We start from the raw sequence: 15,787 nt of genomic DNA, 5'->3' as shown, positions 1-15,787 counted from the left end.
ATCCAGTTACCTTATTCATGATCCAATGATTTGTCAGTCTGAATCAAGTGTGGACTGGCTTGAATAGGTCAACTGTCCCAGTCTGTATGCCAGCCTTGTCTGACGATGCATTCTGTTATTCGATATGCAAGGAATGATTTTGCCAACTTTGTCAATATCTATCGATTTAAGCATGTAATAACTGGTCTTTTCTACAAGAAACTCACATATACACTTCAGTTGACTCTAATTCAATGTCTGTCAAAGACTGTATCTTGAGATGGATTCACCTAATATGGTTCCTCAATTGGTAGGTTAAGAAACAACCCCTAATACACTGCCTAAACTTCCTGCTAGGAAGATTTTCTCTACCCACAGAGCCCTTTATTAAGATGTTTTTACTCAGATCAAAGCTATCATGAGTGTCTATAGCAGAAATAGCAAAAAATATAGGCAGCAGCTGAAAGAAAGAACATTAATTTAGCTACCAATTAAGGTGAAATGGAAAGCCATGTGGACCTCGGATCATTGAAATACAGTAACTTCTGGCTTGATGTATATAGATCAAAGGAGAAAAAATGTTTTAGGATGAGGACTTAGGATACATCTTGGGCAGTGGGAAGTGCAGACAAAACAAAGGCAATATACAGTCCCCTTAATATAAATAAAAAGCCCGCACTCGTCCGGAAAAGGTCTTGTGGACAGATAAGATGAATGAACCCAGCCTCACCAGGCCACACCTTTAGCCATGTCCTCTGGGCTGCTCAGCCTTTGCCTATAGGGCACTTTAAAATGCACTCAACAGTTAATGTTGCATACTAGTCCAGCAAGGGAAAGCATTATTAGTAACATACTGTAACCTACTCATATGCACCTCGCAGCATACTGAAAAAGAATGAAAAACAAGTTGACACTGGTCTGTTCACTCCTCAGTTAAATAGCAGCCTATTAGTGAGACTGCATATCCAGGCCGGGCCCGCATAACACATACTTTCCCTCCTTGCTATTCAACCTTGTTTGTGCCCGTTTGTGTCTAGTTTGTGTTACTTAATAGACTATAGCACACATAGAAACATAGTTTGTCCATCTCTCGTCATCCATTATTGCTATTATTTACTTGACTGTTGGCCGTCTATTCAATTCATATTTTCTAAATGTAAACAATCCTGAAATAAAAAATAAAAAATATAAAGATTAAAAGAATAAATAAATAATAAATAAATAAAAGACGAACAGGCAGCATAGTCAAGGAGGGAATGAGATGCTCGTATTGTTGCTTTTATCCAAAGCGACTTACATTGCAGTGAGTGCATACATTTCAGTATATATGGTCCCAGCAGGAATCAAACCCACAATCTAAGTGTTGTTAGCGCCATGCTCTACCAACTGAGGCACAGAGGACCACGAGGAGCTGTTCTGTCACCATTTGGCTGACCAGGGCCAATGCTGACCAGGGCCAATGCTGCCCACTGTCTTGAATATACTAGTGTACTAGTGCTAATATATTAGTGTTGAGTAGGAGCCAACGCTCATCTGAAAAGGTTGCCAGGTATACCACGTGACAAACAATGATTTTCACCCCTCTGAGGGGTGAAACACAAAATGAAAAAAGCAGACTCTTCAGAGCAGCATAATGGGCATCCTGAAATCAACAAAAAATGATTCACCTCTCATCACAGAATCACTATTGTCCATCTCCAATGGGCCCTTTGATTATGCTTGTTGAAGAGGCAGAGGCCCTTGAGAGATGAGATGGATAAATTACCTCCACAATAATAACTTGTGGAGGCTTAGTGAAGTGAAAAGCATGATACAAAAGCTGCCCTATTGTCAGAGGTTTGGCTCACAACATATGCAATCTAAATGGGCTTTTTCTCAGTCTATGCAGTAGCCTATGACATATTGCCAAGAATGGTTATGAGTGTCAGGGTGATCATTTACATTTACTTCAGCCTCATAGATCATTTATAACACATCTATAAGCACTGATAATAATTAGGATGTAAGGACAAGGAACAAGTACTAGAGTTGGTGACATGTAGCCACATAAACAAGTATGTTGTACAGGGAAGCTCAGTTTAAGCAATCAACACCCTTTTGTCTTCATCTATGGGAACGGTAAAGGTAATTCGTACCTTTGATTTGCCGGCTATCATTACATTTTTAAGTAAAGTACCCTATTATTACAAGCTTCATGCGAGCAGAAAAATCCATCCTTTTATCCCCCCCTCTCTCTCCACGTCGTCCCTCAGTCTCATCAGCTAATCTGCTGGAGGTGTTTTGATGTCAAATTCATAACTGGCGAGTGTATCATCTTATCTGGTGAGCGTCGATAGAAAGAACACTTTCCCTTACTAAAGTTGGATGGACCCCCCAGGGTGAAATATGCTGAAATTTCATTAAGCAAACCGTGTTTGAGAGATGGGCTAAAACCTCAGGGGGGCATTATTCTTGAGTATGCACCTTGGTTTTTGTGAAATAAGTGCTAATACAAAAAAAAAAATTATTTGGTAATATCCTCTCTACCATACGAGACTATAAATTGATTCAGTACCACTGTAAAACTTTTAGGATCTGAACACATAACTAAACACTTTCCTGTAACACGTTTTCAAACGTGTCAAGACCTTTAGAATTTTAATGAAAATGCGTCACAGTGTTTAGATTGCAAAGGTAGCATGTGTATTCTCTAAACACAGTGTGAACAAGTTTATTCAGCATTAGGCGTTTAGGTTTTAAACACTCAGCCAATATCTACCACAAACAACCATTTTGCCATATTGCTCTGTCATTACTGTTACATTTAAGCAATAACTAGTGTTTGTTATTGTTATTGTTAAATAAAACAATAAAAAAAACATTCTACATTCAATGCAGATATATAGTACAAGCGACAACTCGCCCTACGGACGGTCAAAAATCGATGGATCTGATTGCTTTAACCCAATGTTGTCAGGCTACCTTATATTTTATACCCTACAGTAGGGTCATTTTTATAATAGCACTGTCATAAAGTGGTAAAGGAGACAGTGACAGTTGTTATGAACACCCCTCCCAAGATGTGATTCATGTCATTCTAAGAAAGTGTTTCCTAAGTGTGTTTTTCAGGCATTTTTCCTCCTGTCCCGTTCGGCCTCTCCCAATTTAGCGGTTGTTGAACCTTTTGTGCTGAGGTTGGATTGCACGGTTTTGCAATCAAAATCATATTTTGTTTGATTTTGGGTTGTGGGATATAACATAGCTGCTTATCTAGCAAGGTGGCTTAACCAAGCCTGGTTTTTCCAACACCAAATGGCATACTTTGTACCTATCATTACACTAGTTGGTTTTGGCTACCCTGTCAGCTGGCGTGCTGAATGATAGCGTACTAAAAGAACCGTCTTGACTAACATGTGAGCATCTAGAATGTCTAATTATGTTCACCGCAGTCTATCAGATCAAACAATTCCCTTTATTTGCATAGAAATCAGTTAGACAATCTTATAACTCTTTAGTTGTGCTTCAGAGATGCGCCACCTGCCAGGAAGTTATAATGCTGATATTCTATTAAATATGTTTAAACTGTTTTGGGGTTATATTTATGTATCTAATTACACCATCTGTCTAAATACATCAATATACGCCTTCATATTGTTACATTGTTAGACGTTGTTTTTGTAAAACGCATTCCGAATGACGACATTAGGGCCAAAAAGGAACCCGGCCAGCGGACATATAAGACAATATTTCGATGTCCAAGGTCCGTCGAATGTTTGCTGGGTCATCTTGCTATTGAGAAGAAAAAGGATGTCCGCTCAGATGACATTCCAGTCAACTACCAACATTCTTGTGCGTTTTTAGAGCATCCAAAAAACTACTTATATTTACAATCGGAAAGTAAACAGTAGACTAGTGTTTAAAAGCTCAATATATAGGGTATAGAGGTGTTCTTCTGGTTGGAAACTGACTAGAAAAAGCTGACCATCATATTTAATCTTGTATTCGAAACACCTGTGTTTAAGATAAGAATACTGATTGGTAGTGTTAAATACTGACCTTCATAAACGTGTCACATGTTCCATGGTTTTAGAATAGTCTATACAATGTACATTATGTCGACCACAGTACAAGAGGTAGCCTACATTAGAAGACAAATATTAAACCTAGTCTCTAAATGCACTCGAAGTAACATTACCTTGGCGAGAGAGAAATTGTCCTTACAGTGTTTGGACTAGGAAAGCTCTTCAGCCTATGCCCAGATCCTGAGAAAAACATACATTATTTTTAGAAGCAGGATTGTGAGAGGAGATGACCATTAATATTAATTTGTTAGGAGTTCAAAATGTAAATCAATGATTGCTACACTCATTGTTCATGAGTTGCTATAATCACTGAAGACTGTGAGAGAGGACTGTGAATATACTTGGAGCCCTCACCTCATTGGTAAGCATCTGGAACAGAGTTGCGTGTAAATCTGTGATCTGACAGGTTCCAGTATAGAACCGCTACTTACCAAGCATAGCATTACTGTCAAACTAACTGACTCAAGTGAGGGGGGGCCACAATGGAAACTAAAATAAAATCTTTTGATGATAAATGCATGCTTTCTGTGAGAATTTGAAAGGGACCAATTGATCAAATGGAGTCTGAGGAAATACATAGACAGGCCATAATTTTTTTAGATTAAATGATGCCCAGATTAAAGAAAAGATGAAAAGACAGCAATGTGCTAGAGTAGGGAGTAGCATGTTCTCAATTTCTTTGTACTTGAAATAGCCTGCCAAGTCAGCTCTTTGCTGTCCCCTGGGTGGTGCTGAAATTGATGGTTGTCAAACTTTTCTTAAGGATAACTGCCAGGCAGTATATGCAAATTGTGAACAGATCATTTGAAGCGCAATCACATACAATTTACATTAGCTGCACATTGGTGAATTCCAAACCGTGTTTAGGTTTCAGATAAGTAAGACATATCAGGTATTAAGAGTTCTCTGCAACAGTTGGTGTCGTAGCCACAAACGCATTGCATAATATCCTGCCGCATGTAATTTTTGTATTGGTTCTTCTATTAGAATTAGACAAGATAATCCTGTTTGTTTACCTTTTAATTTGATTGCAACACTGAATCACAAAAACAAGTCTCTAAAAAGCGGTGAATGTGCACACAATTTAAAAATATGAGGAAATATGAGTTGTTACAAGGCAGTGCACAAATTATATATTACACATTGGAAAATACTTTATGCCATATATTTTAAAAACGTCATTGTATTGCAAACACATTCACATTTTTCACAACAGTAGTTACATGTAAAGTTACATTAAAGTATGGACATCCAGACATATAGAGTAAGTAAATGCAAGAGGCACAAGAGTCTCAGTGGTTTCCACACACAATTCAACAAACCTACACTTTCCATTACAGTTTTATGAAAATATTACAAAATGGCTGGTGTAACAAACTAACGGATAAGGCATAAAGTGAATGATGGCCTAGCTGAGGATACATTTTGAATTTGCAGTATTTACAAAAAATATTTTTGTAAACCTTTCTACCTAAATATTAGGTAATATACAGATGGTTTGGATACCCCTTGGCCTGAGCTATATGAGCAGTAGCAGGTTGCCAATAAAATCAAGATAGTAAGCAAAGGCTGATGACAAAAAGGTGCAATAAGTTGCTTTTATATCTGTTTATTAACACTGTTATTGCTAAAGTAACATGTATTACAAATGCTAATTACTAAATCTCAGTTTGAAAACAAAGTAATTGATGCAATATTGACACAATGTTGTTGCAAGAGTAATTACAGGGTTAATATCGACAGACATAAGAGCAATTCAATGTGAAGCGGTAGCCAATAGTGGACTACAGTACTGACTGGACTTTTGACAAAAACAGTATGGCAAAAATACTGTACATTACGGTGTACATCCAAAGTGACCCTATTCACATGCACTTGATCAAACCTCAACGTCACTTTACACAAAAACTGCTCTAAATTTGTCCTCACAATCTTCATATCATGCAGCTAGCTTATACAGTTTCAGGCAATGCTGTACATGGTGCTGGTGTCACCACACTTGTCTGTAAAGTTAACTCTCTTAATAGCGTTGCTATAGCCGCCCACCTCCTGCTCTGTAACATGCTCAATAGTGCTCTCATGGGACACGTCCTTCATGACACTGTAATACACTGGCACATTGTACTTGGTTACCTTCTCCGGACCCTGACCTTTGCACTTACACAACTTCTTGAAGGCAGCACAGAACTTCTGAGACATGAGGTTGTAGATGATGGGGTTGATGGCACTGTTGATGTAGACACACATACGGCAGAAGAGCAGGACCCAGGTGTTCTGGTATGGTGGATCCATGAGAGAGTTGACCACCACCAGTGTCCGGTATGGCATCCAGAGCAAAGCGAAGAGAATCACCACCACGGCTAGCATCTTTGTGACCTATAGGACGGGCGTGGGGAGAACCGACCGTACATGAATGAATGAATGGGGTTCAAACAGAAGTCTCTCAAAAGTTTCATAATAATTCACTCTTTTAGGATGCATTATATTTAATGAAAAGTAATTTCAATATAACATTACAATCATGTAAGATGTATACACTGCCATAATAAAACTAACGGTCTAATGATGGGGGAAACAGAATTACAATATTCAAGCAATAATAACAGGGTGCCTTGCACATTAGACGCTGTATGAGACTGTACAGCAGGACCCTCCCTCACTTGGAGTACAATAAGAGTAGTCCGCCCACTCCATGTTAAGGTTAGCTGTCCGCTGCTTTGTGTACACACACCCACACAAAAATTGATAACATGAAAACTGTCCCAGTGGACCATTGTTAAGTGCTAATGTCAACCGGAACTGGGAATGTGACCCCATTTGAGTGGTCCATTAAGGCTTCTTTGTGCTGACATAAACTGAAGCAGACATTATATGTCGTTAACCCTAACCCATCAATAAAAAGGTGTTATTGGCATTATGAACATATGGGTGGGCGGATGGAGGAGGATCCCATCAACCAGACAGAGACTTAAAGAAATGTTCAATGATTCATCATAAAAAACTGCCTTTAAATTCATGAATGAGATTATGTAAATCAAGACAATCTATGTCCTTTATTACTCATCATCCGATGTCATGTACGAATGCAGTGGCCCCATGTTATCAGTAAACTAGTTTAGCTGATGCAGTCATTTCATTTTAGTTTGGTGTCTAGTTTCGCCAAGCCTACCTGTTTTCTTGATGACACTGCGCCCTTATTGGATTTGCCCGACACCTTGACGGTGCTGTGAGAGTGTCCCTGGTGGACAGAGTCGCCCCCGCCTCTCTCGTTCAGATTCGTTGGTAGTGGGCTCATGACTAAAATCCTTGCGATGAGGCCGTACAGCACCGTCGCCAAGATCAAGGGAATCACGTAAAACAAAGTAAAGTCCAGGAAGTAAATTGGCATGTAGAGGTTTCTTGAGACACGGTATCCACATGTGACCACCACCCCATTGGCATACACAGTCTCGTCCGTATCCACTAACAAGAACCACATAATGCAATACAGAGCGGTGAAGATCCATACACAGGCAATGATCCTCTTCGCCCGGGACACAGTGCATATAAATTGTGCCTTGATGGGGTGACAGATAGCAATGTAGCGCTCAATGGTGAAGGCTGTGATTGAGCAGGATGACACGTTGATGCCCAGGTACTGCAGGTACGTTATACAAAGGCACCCAGTGTAACCATATATCCAAGAGGCGACTACATCGGAAATGTTTGGCAGACCTGCCGCTAGAAGGACAATCAGGTCTGCGATAGCAAGACTGACAAGGTAGCAGTTAGTAGGGGTCATCATGTGCTTGGTGCGAAGCACGACCAGCACTACCATTATATTTCCTGCGATCCCAACTCCACATATCAGCAGTGCGAGAAAAATGGTTATGACTTGCGCTTCGAGAGGGTTCTCAGGCATATCTGTCAGATTTTTAGTCTGTGTAAAATTGCAGACACTTTGAGCGGTAAGATTATTGTTTTCCATTGTGATAAACTTCTATAGGCAGCTCTTTCCCACTTGAAGTTCCCTTTGGTGAACACTCAGCAAAAATCCTAGAAAATGTAGAACATCAAAATCTGTCCAGAATATAATTTTTTTTTTGAGTTAAGTATTTATCTAAAAGTAATAAAACAGCAAAGTAATAATTCTGACACAGCATTAACACATGTAAAAAATATATATATGTTGTAAGGCCTATTGTGAATGAAAGGCTGTGTCAATTAGTCTATCATGCAAGCTGATTAAGACACTGAAAGAGATGTGATCAAAAATGACAAATGAAATAGACATCTTACCATGGTTTGGAAAGGGCTGAGCTTCTATGGCCAGTGTTCTTCCTTGGGTTTAAGTCCAGTTGATATCAAGAGAGACAGTAAAATGACCACCTAGCTGTCACCTCAGTTGTGTTGTAGTCTACAGTACCACTCTCATGAAAACACTATCTAGCCCGCTCCCTGTCCTCAATTTCTTCCGTCCTCTCTCTCTCTCTCTCTCTCTCTCTCTCTCTCTCTCTCTCTCTCTCTCTCTCACACACACACACACACACACTCTTCTCTCACCCTCACTCTCACTCTTCAATTTCTCCCCTCTCTCTCTCCAGGCACCACCTACACAGTACTGTATTGTATGCAGGGAGGCTTTTTTAGGTGATGCCTTTTTCATCCACTTACCCATCAGCCTGTCAACTGCTATTGCTGTGCATCATACATTATGTCATTTGTGAATCTCCAACTCCCATAAAAGGTGAATTGTATGTCTTGCAGGGCAATGCCACATTTCAAACAGTTAAGTGTCAAACTGTGTTAATTGCTTTGGGGCATGGGATTCTGTTTGGTCCTTTGGGAAGAGTGCCTTTGCAGCTGCTTGATGGTGGTGGAGTGGATGCTGCGGACAGTGTTGAAGTCCAGTATTGACATCTGTCATATCATCTTTCAGCCAAACTCATTATCATCCAGCAAACCGGGAGAGCAGATTCTAATGAGCCACTTATGAGAGCATCTGAGAGCACTCCAACCCTCCATCATGCAGTAGACGGAACTGGCCATGTTCATTCTGATTAAAGAGGATGTTTCTCATCGAAAAAGCTCACTTCCCCTGTTTTGATAAAGACTAAAGCAGTGCTAAAGTAACACAGGTTACTGGACCTCTGACCTTGTGTCTCTCAAAATCAATCCAACTCAGACAAAGCTTGATTGGGATTTTCACGCTTGATTGGTCAACCTTTATGGCAGCTTGGAACAAAACTATCCTATATAAAGTGATTAGTAGTTAGCAGTAGACAGTTATTTGGCTATTTCTCTAGTATCACTGTCCTTCTTTGAACTAACTCATGAGCTAGGCTACTCCTTTTGGTACAGTATATTATCAACTGCCTCTGCCTTAGGGTTTTTTTTAACTGAAAGGAATGGACATTTTTGCTTTTGGTAGTTACCTGATTGGATTAAATGCATTTGGTGTGTGTATCATAACTCTACATATGTAGAGGTGAGGGTTCCTTTGAAGACTTTCTGGGATTGGCAACAACAATGATAAGGGGCAAGACCAAGTTGCTGGCACCTAATGTAATATAATACATGCCATTTACCTGACGCTTTTATCCAATGCAACTTACATTGCGGTGAGTGCATACATTTTTCAGTATTCATCATATATGGTCCCAGCAGGAAGCAAACCCACAACCTAAGTGTTGTTAGTGCCATGCTCTACCAACTGAGCCACAGAGGACCACGTGACACTTACAGAGCTGTCAATAACACAGAGAGAAAGAAGTATGCAAGGTCTTTGAACATTTTGATTCTTTTTATTCTTGGCATGAAACCAAAGATTCCTGACAAGAAAATGCACATGAATAATTCATAATTTCTAGGCCTCACAAAAACAACGCATGCGATCTCGACACAGAATCTTGCATTTAAAATAAACACACGAAAAACAGAAAAATGACCAAATGACTTGATTAAAAATAGATGCAGAAGCATTCTATTAATATGCTGCGATGTGGACTTAATAATAGAGTACTGACGAGTTCAAAGCAGAGCTAGTAAACAATTTGAAGACTTTTTAAGTAGGCTATTATTGAAAAAAATATGTTTCTTTTCTGTCTCAAAGGCACAGAGACAGTTTTTGCTTAAATTAAACAAAGAGGCTTTAGATTATTCTATAGTATATGAAACAATGAGTTTAGAATAATTAATCTTCCATCAGAATCAATGTAGTGCTCTTATTTAAAATTCATTGTTCAACTCTTAATGGTTGCAACTAACAAATTTTCTGTGAACACAACTTTAACCTGGGTCTTATGAAAGGAATTGGAAAAGTGGTTTGATACAGTTAGAACCGTATGTGTGTAATAAAAAACATATCAAACGCACTTGGTGACATCTAGTGGGGATATGCAGAAATCAAACTAAGCATTGCCGGTTGCACATGCAGTCCTCTTCAGTAAGAACAACAAAACACTGTATCTCCAAAAAGGTAAAAAAATAAAATAAATAATAATAATAATAATAATAATAATAATAATTCTTCTTAATTCTTTTTTAATTCAATCTTACACAATAAACTTCCATTTGTTTCTTCAAACAACCACACAAGTTAGCCACACGTTCAACAGATGCTGTTCAGTCTGATGAGTGTGTTGTTGTGTGGAGAGGAGGCGGAGGCGGAGGCGGAGTGGGCTTAAGTGGTGCTCTGCATTCGGGAAAGAAAGTCATATGACTGTGACTCACCAACAGGAGGTCCTCATGAACACAGGTGCATATATAATTATATTTATCTGCTGCCAATGGTACTGGTAATGGCATGACTGGGTTAGGGTTAGGATAAAGGTTAGGGTTAGGGTTAGGGTTAGGGTTAGGTTAGGTTCAGGGTTAGGGTTAGGGTTATGGTTCTTCCCGGACCCTGATTCACCCTGATTGCCCCATTAAATCTGGTCAAACTACAAGATTACTGTGCAAAGCACATAGCATCACTGCAACAATTCAACACAAATCCCAGAGTATATTTGTAATTACAAATTCAAAGAAGAGAGGAACAGTAAAAAAAAAAAAAAAAAAAAATCTATTTTCTTTTATCTGCAGCTGACTGAGTAAATAGGTTAAGATTATCATAACCCATACCTTCCATGTTTTTAATAAGTGTCTAAGCTGCTCCCATATGCAGTCGTTTTTATCAGACATGGGTCATATCCATACCTCTTTCCTGCTTGGCCTGTATTTTTTGATGTAGCTCATCAGGCAGAGGAGTCCCAGCAGGACTCTCACTCTCAGGTCTGTCACCGAAGGCTCTCCATCACAGCGTATTGACTCAGGCCTGAATATGCAGTAGTTTTTTATCAGACATTGGTCTTATCCATACCTCTTTCCTGCTTGGCCTGTATTTTTTTCAGTAAGAAATCAATTCTCTTCTTCTCCTGCCCTTTGAAGAAGGATGCAGCCACTTCTCTGCGGATCCGTCTGACGTAAACCTCCAGAAACACCATGACGTAGCTCATCAGGCAGAGGAGTCCCAGCAGGACCCTCACTCTCAGGTCTGGCACCGAAGGCTCTGCATCACAGCGTATTGACTCAGGCCTGAATGTCCACTTATAATCCTTGTGAAAGTTTGTGTTCTCCAAACTGAGGAAGGCTAAGCGCCACTGAACCTGTCAGAGAAAAACAGTCCCATTTGTGTATTGTATTAGTTGATTTCCCATAGTAGAGATTTCCAGTTATCATTTGCAATAGTGTATTTCACATTGCAGTGATCTCATTACTGCACACTAATGTACTGTATGTGCTGCTACAGTGAGTGCTGATTCGATTTGTTGATATTCAAGCTGAATGTGTGGCTTGCGGATAAGTTTTACCATATCCACATAATGACATTTATTTACGGAAGAATGCTCTGAGCTTGTCTCAGACATAATCTCGGAAAACATCAGTGTTGGCCTACCTTATATGTCACGCTTATGTTGGCAGAGGTAGTTGGAACATCCAAAAGCCAGGGTCTGCTCTCTTTAACTAGATTGTACACCATGTGATCCAAAGCAATTATGAAGATGATAACAAGGAAATAGAGAGTCACCACCAAGGAGGGGGCAAGGCATCTGGAAAGTTCTTGTTTTGTAATTTTACAACTTCTGGAATCAATTATATTTTTCAGGCCAGTTGGTAATATTTGTATTCCATTATCAGATGCTGTTTCCAGCAACTCTCTTGAGAGGTATACGTTGTCAAACTTAACTGAAGCTAGATATGACCTTAGGTAGCAGGCTGACTCGACAATCAGATAGATTACAAAGATAGCAGCCAGAATCCTGTTTGACAGACGTTTGTACTTCTCTAGCAGCATTCTGGCATCTGAAAAGTCATTCTCAAGCTGTTTGGTCACATTGGTGAACATCCTCTTGACGCCTGACACATCAACAGATGTATACTGATCAAATGTCTTCAAACTGTTCACAATATTAATTGTTTCCCGTGTCACTTTGATAGCCTCTTCAACAAGGTCTCTCTTCGGTCCGTTCAAAAGCTCTGATGAGTTCAACAGAGATTGCGCAAACCCCTCGGAGGTGCACTTCAGAATGTGCATCACCATTCCCATATTCACGGTTACATTAGGGATTACGTTCAACACCAACACCATCACAGAGGTTGAGATTATCATCTTGCGTCCCTCTTTGGTGCACAGAGTTGGCAGAGTCATGGTCAGCACACAGCGGAGGGGGTGACAGAGGAATGAGAGGAGAAAGATGGCCACACTGTAGACGCAGGCAGCAGTGCCGGAGTCGCCACTGCCATACCTCAGGATTTCTGACAGCCAACGGTAGAGCAGAGCACCAGTCACCACGGCGATCAGGAAGCACAGAGACAGCAGAATCAGGATCTTCTTGGCAGCCAGGGTCGGCTGTGAGTAAATAACCCACACGTACTGCAGGGCGGTCTTTAACTTTTCTTTTTTCCCCCTGTGGAAACAGATGGGGGGGGGGGGGGTGTTAACGGAAAACCAGGCACAATTAAGGTAGGTTAACACAGCTACTTGCACAATTGTTGTTTGAATTGCCATATTTGTTTTTAACATTGCTTCTTCTTTAACAGGATAAATATACTTAATAGTTAGAAGTGATTCATGTGACATATTATTTAAAAATCCACATTATGCCAGAACACATTGATGTGATGAACACTTCAGCAGCAGGCTTTCTTAAATTCACAAGAATGACCTGTCACAGTTAATTGTGAAAATATAAATTCTATCTTAATATGATGGTTACATTTCTATATTTCTGTTTTACTGGGAAGACTGAAAAATCCAAACAACCTACCTGAGTGAAAAAGGAAAACACATTGTGAAGAACATCATTCTCCTTGTAATGTTGTATGTGGCCTCTCTGTTGGATGTCAGACTCTCCAGATTCTGGGTGCCTAGATTGTGTGTGAAGTTACAAAGTTGGATGAGGGTAACTTTGAAGTTGAAACAGGAAGTAAACATCAACAGTCACTGTCACAAGTCATGTGTAGGCTGTCATGTGTAGGCTGCCTCTGAGTTCCCACAATGAAGCGGTCTTGGTCATGCACACATGCTGTGACATACTTATACTCATACTCATAGACAAATCTACACATGAACTAAAAATGACAATTCTTGGTGAATTTAGGACAATGAGCTTTAAGCATTTTTTTAAAAATTTCCTATACTAGGAAATCAAACAATTTCTGAGGTTAAAGTAGAGATTGTCACCCTTTATTTATGGTTTTTTGGTACATGTGTTGGTTTCACCATTCAGAAATGACAACACTTTTTATACATAGTTAAAGGGCATCAAAAGTGATGGGACAGATTAATATAATGTTTATATTACATTACAAAGTGAACTTTCCACTTTTTGGCCCCGAAAAACTCCCTAGTTGCTTTGGCAGTATGTTTTGGGTCATTGCCTTACTGCATAATGAAGTGCATTCAATGAATTTTGAGGCATTTGTACACGAGCAGACAGATGTTTCTGTACACTTCGGAATACATTTTGCTGCTGCCATCAGCAGTAACATAAACATTTAAGACAAGTTAGCCAGTTCTAGTGGCAGCTATACATGCCCAAACCATAACACAGATGAGGTGGTATGCTGTAAATCTTGGGCAGATCCTTTTTTCTCTGTGGTCCTCTGTGGCTCAGTTGGTAGAGCATGGCATTAACAATGCTTAGGTTGTGGGTTTGATTCCTGCTGGGACCATATATACTGAAATGTATGCACTCACTGCAATGTAAGTCCCTTTGGTTAAAAGCGTCAGCTAAATGGCATATATTATCTCCAAACTTTCCTCTTGCAATCACTGGTACATGATAATATTTGTCTTATCTGTCCACAATACCTTTTTCTAGACCTCTGTAGGCTTTTTAGGTATTTTTTTTATACCGTCTTTTTTTAGGATAACTAGTGGTTTGCACCTTGCAGTGAAGCCTCTGTAGTTCGGCTGGACGTGTTCCGCGGATGGTAGTCTCTGGCACATTCACACCTACCTCCTGGAGAGTGTTCCTGATCTTGTTGTTTTGGGTTTTTTCTTATTTATGGTGAGCATTCTTCAGTCATCCACTGTAAAAGTATTCCTTGGCCTACCAGCTGTTTTTCGATTTCTGAGCTCACCAGTGCTTTTTTTTTCTTTTTAATGATGTTCCAAACTGTTGATTATGGCAAGCCTGAGGTTTTGGCTATGCTTTTGATAGTTTTGTTATCATATGTTTAGCCTAAAAATGGCTTTCATTGAAATCTCTTTGGTCCTCATGTTGACAGACATCAATAACTGACTCCAAAGGCAAATGCAAAGCCTGGAATCAATACTAGACATTAAAATCTCTCTTATGACTGCACAAATGATGTGACGGAACACATCTGACTACCCAGAAGCCCCTGTCAAGCCAATTGTCCCATTACTTTTGGTGTCCTGAAATAGGGGGACTATGGATAAAAAAGTGATTTCTCTGAATAAAATGTAATTTCTAAATGGTGAAACCAATATGTACATAAATACCATCAAATAATAATAATAATAATAATAATAATACATAATTAAAAAGCTGCGAATCTCTACTTTAACTTCATAGTAATAGTTTTTTTTTCAAATCCAAACTTTTAGTGTATAGAGCCAAAAAGAAGAAAAAATGTTTCCCTGTCTCATTGCTTAAGCACTGTATTGTGGCACTGTGAATAGATTCCAATGAGATGATTGATAGAATGGAATGGTTTAGTGGTGAGATGTTACCACTGGCTGATGAATATCAATACTGATAACACCATTAGGGTCGTGACCTGGTCAGGAGTCCCAAGCTATACTGCTTGAGCAGTAACTTGGCATCATTTAAATGGTGAAAAAGTAAGACATTTAAAGGAAGTATGATTTTATATTTTATAAGTGTTATTTATATTTGATCTATTTTGTGTTTTCTGCTTTTTTTCTTTCTGTTCTTCAGTCATTTCTCATGCTTCCAGGGGCGTCCCAAAATGACCCTATGTACTATAACATTGAGTAACTGGGGGAGTGCTGAGTTAACCATATACCAGACCTTAGACACTGCAGACTATTTAAAACACCAAGCAGAATGCATAACCCCAGGTCTCCCCAGTTCTCTCTTCAAACAAAGATGGGAAAATGTGGGTGCACTGCTTAGGGACTACACCGTTGTATTACAAAACTGATTTTGGTATATTTTTGTCGAAACAGATGCTGTACACATATTGCATGTTTAGGTATTGTGATCGATTCTGGTTTTCAGTGCAGGTTGTAGAGG

General features: G+C 39.5%; 2 protein-coding genes across 2 annotated transcripts; both read right to left on the bottom strand.

Moving 5' to 3' along the window:
- Nucleotides 1-6,002: 6,002 nt before the first annotated feature.
- LOC310809015 (thyrotropin-releasing hormone receptor) lies at nucleotides 6,003-8,007 on the bottom strand (the record flags this gene model as incomplete). Its single annotated transcript, XM_083676129.1, has 2 exons — nucleotides 6,003-6,416; nucleotides 7,210-8,007. The coding sequence occupies 2 exons, from the start codon at nucleotides 8,005-8,007 to the stop codon at nucleotides 6,003-6,005; spliced, it is 1,212 nt and encodes a 403-aa protein (XP_083532255.1).
- A 3,349-nt stretch (nucleotides 8,008-11,356) lies between these two features.
- Nucleotides 11,357-13,950, bottom strand: ocstamp (osteoclast stimulatory transmembrane protein; the record flags this gene model as incomplete). The annotated part of the gene is made up of 3 exons (XM_083674735.1): nucleotides 11,357-11,665; nucleotides 11,956-12,967; nucleotides 13,946-13,950. 3 exons carry the CDS (start codon nucleotides 13,948-13,950, stop codon nucleotides 11,357-11,359), a joined length of 1,326 nt encoding a protein of 441 aa, XP_083530861.1.
- Between the last annotated feature and the right edge of the window lie 1,837 nt (nucleotides 13,951-15,787).

The sequence above is a fragment of the Argentina silus genome, assembly GCF_951799395.1.
Source record: "Argentina silus genome assembly, chromosome: 8".
In the NCBI taxonomy this organism is placed as follows: domain Eukaryota; kingdom Metazoa; phylum Chordata; class Actinopteri; order Argentiniformes; family Argentinidae; genus Argentina; species Argentina silus.
The sequence above is the reverse complement of the archived record's forward strand: the minus strand, read 5'-3'. Positions and strand labels throughout refer to the sequence as shown.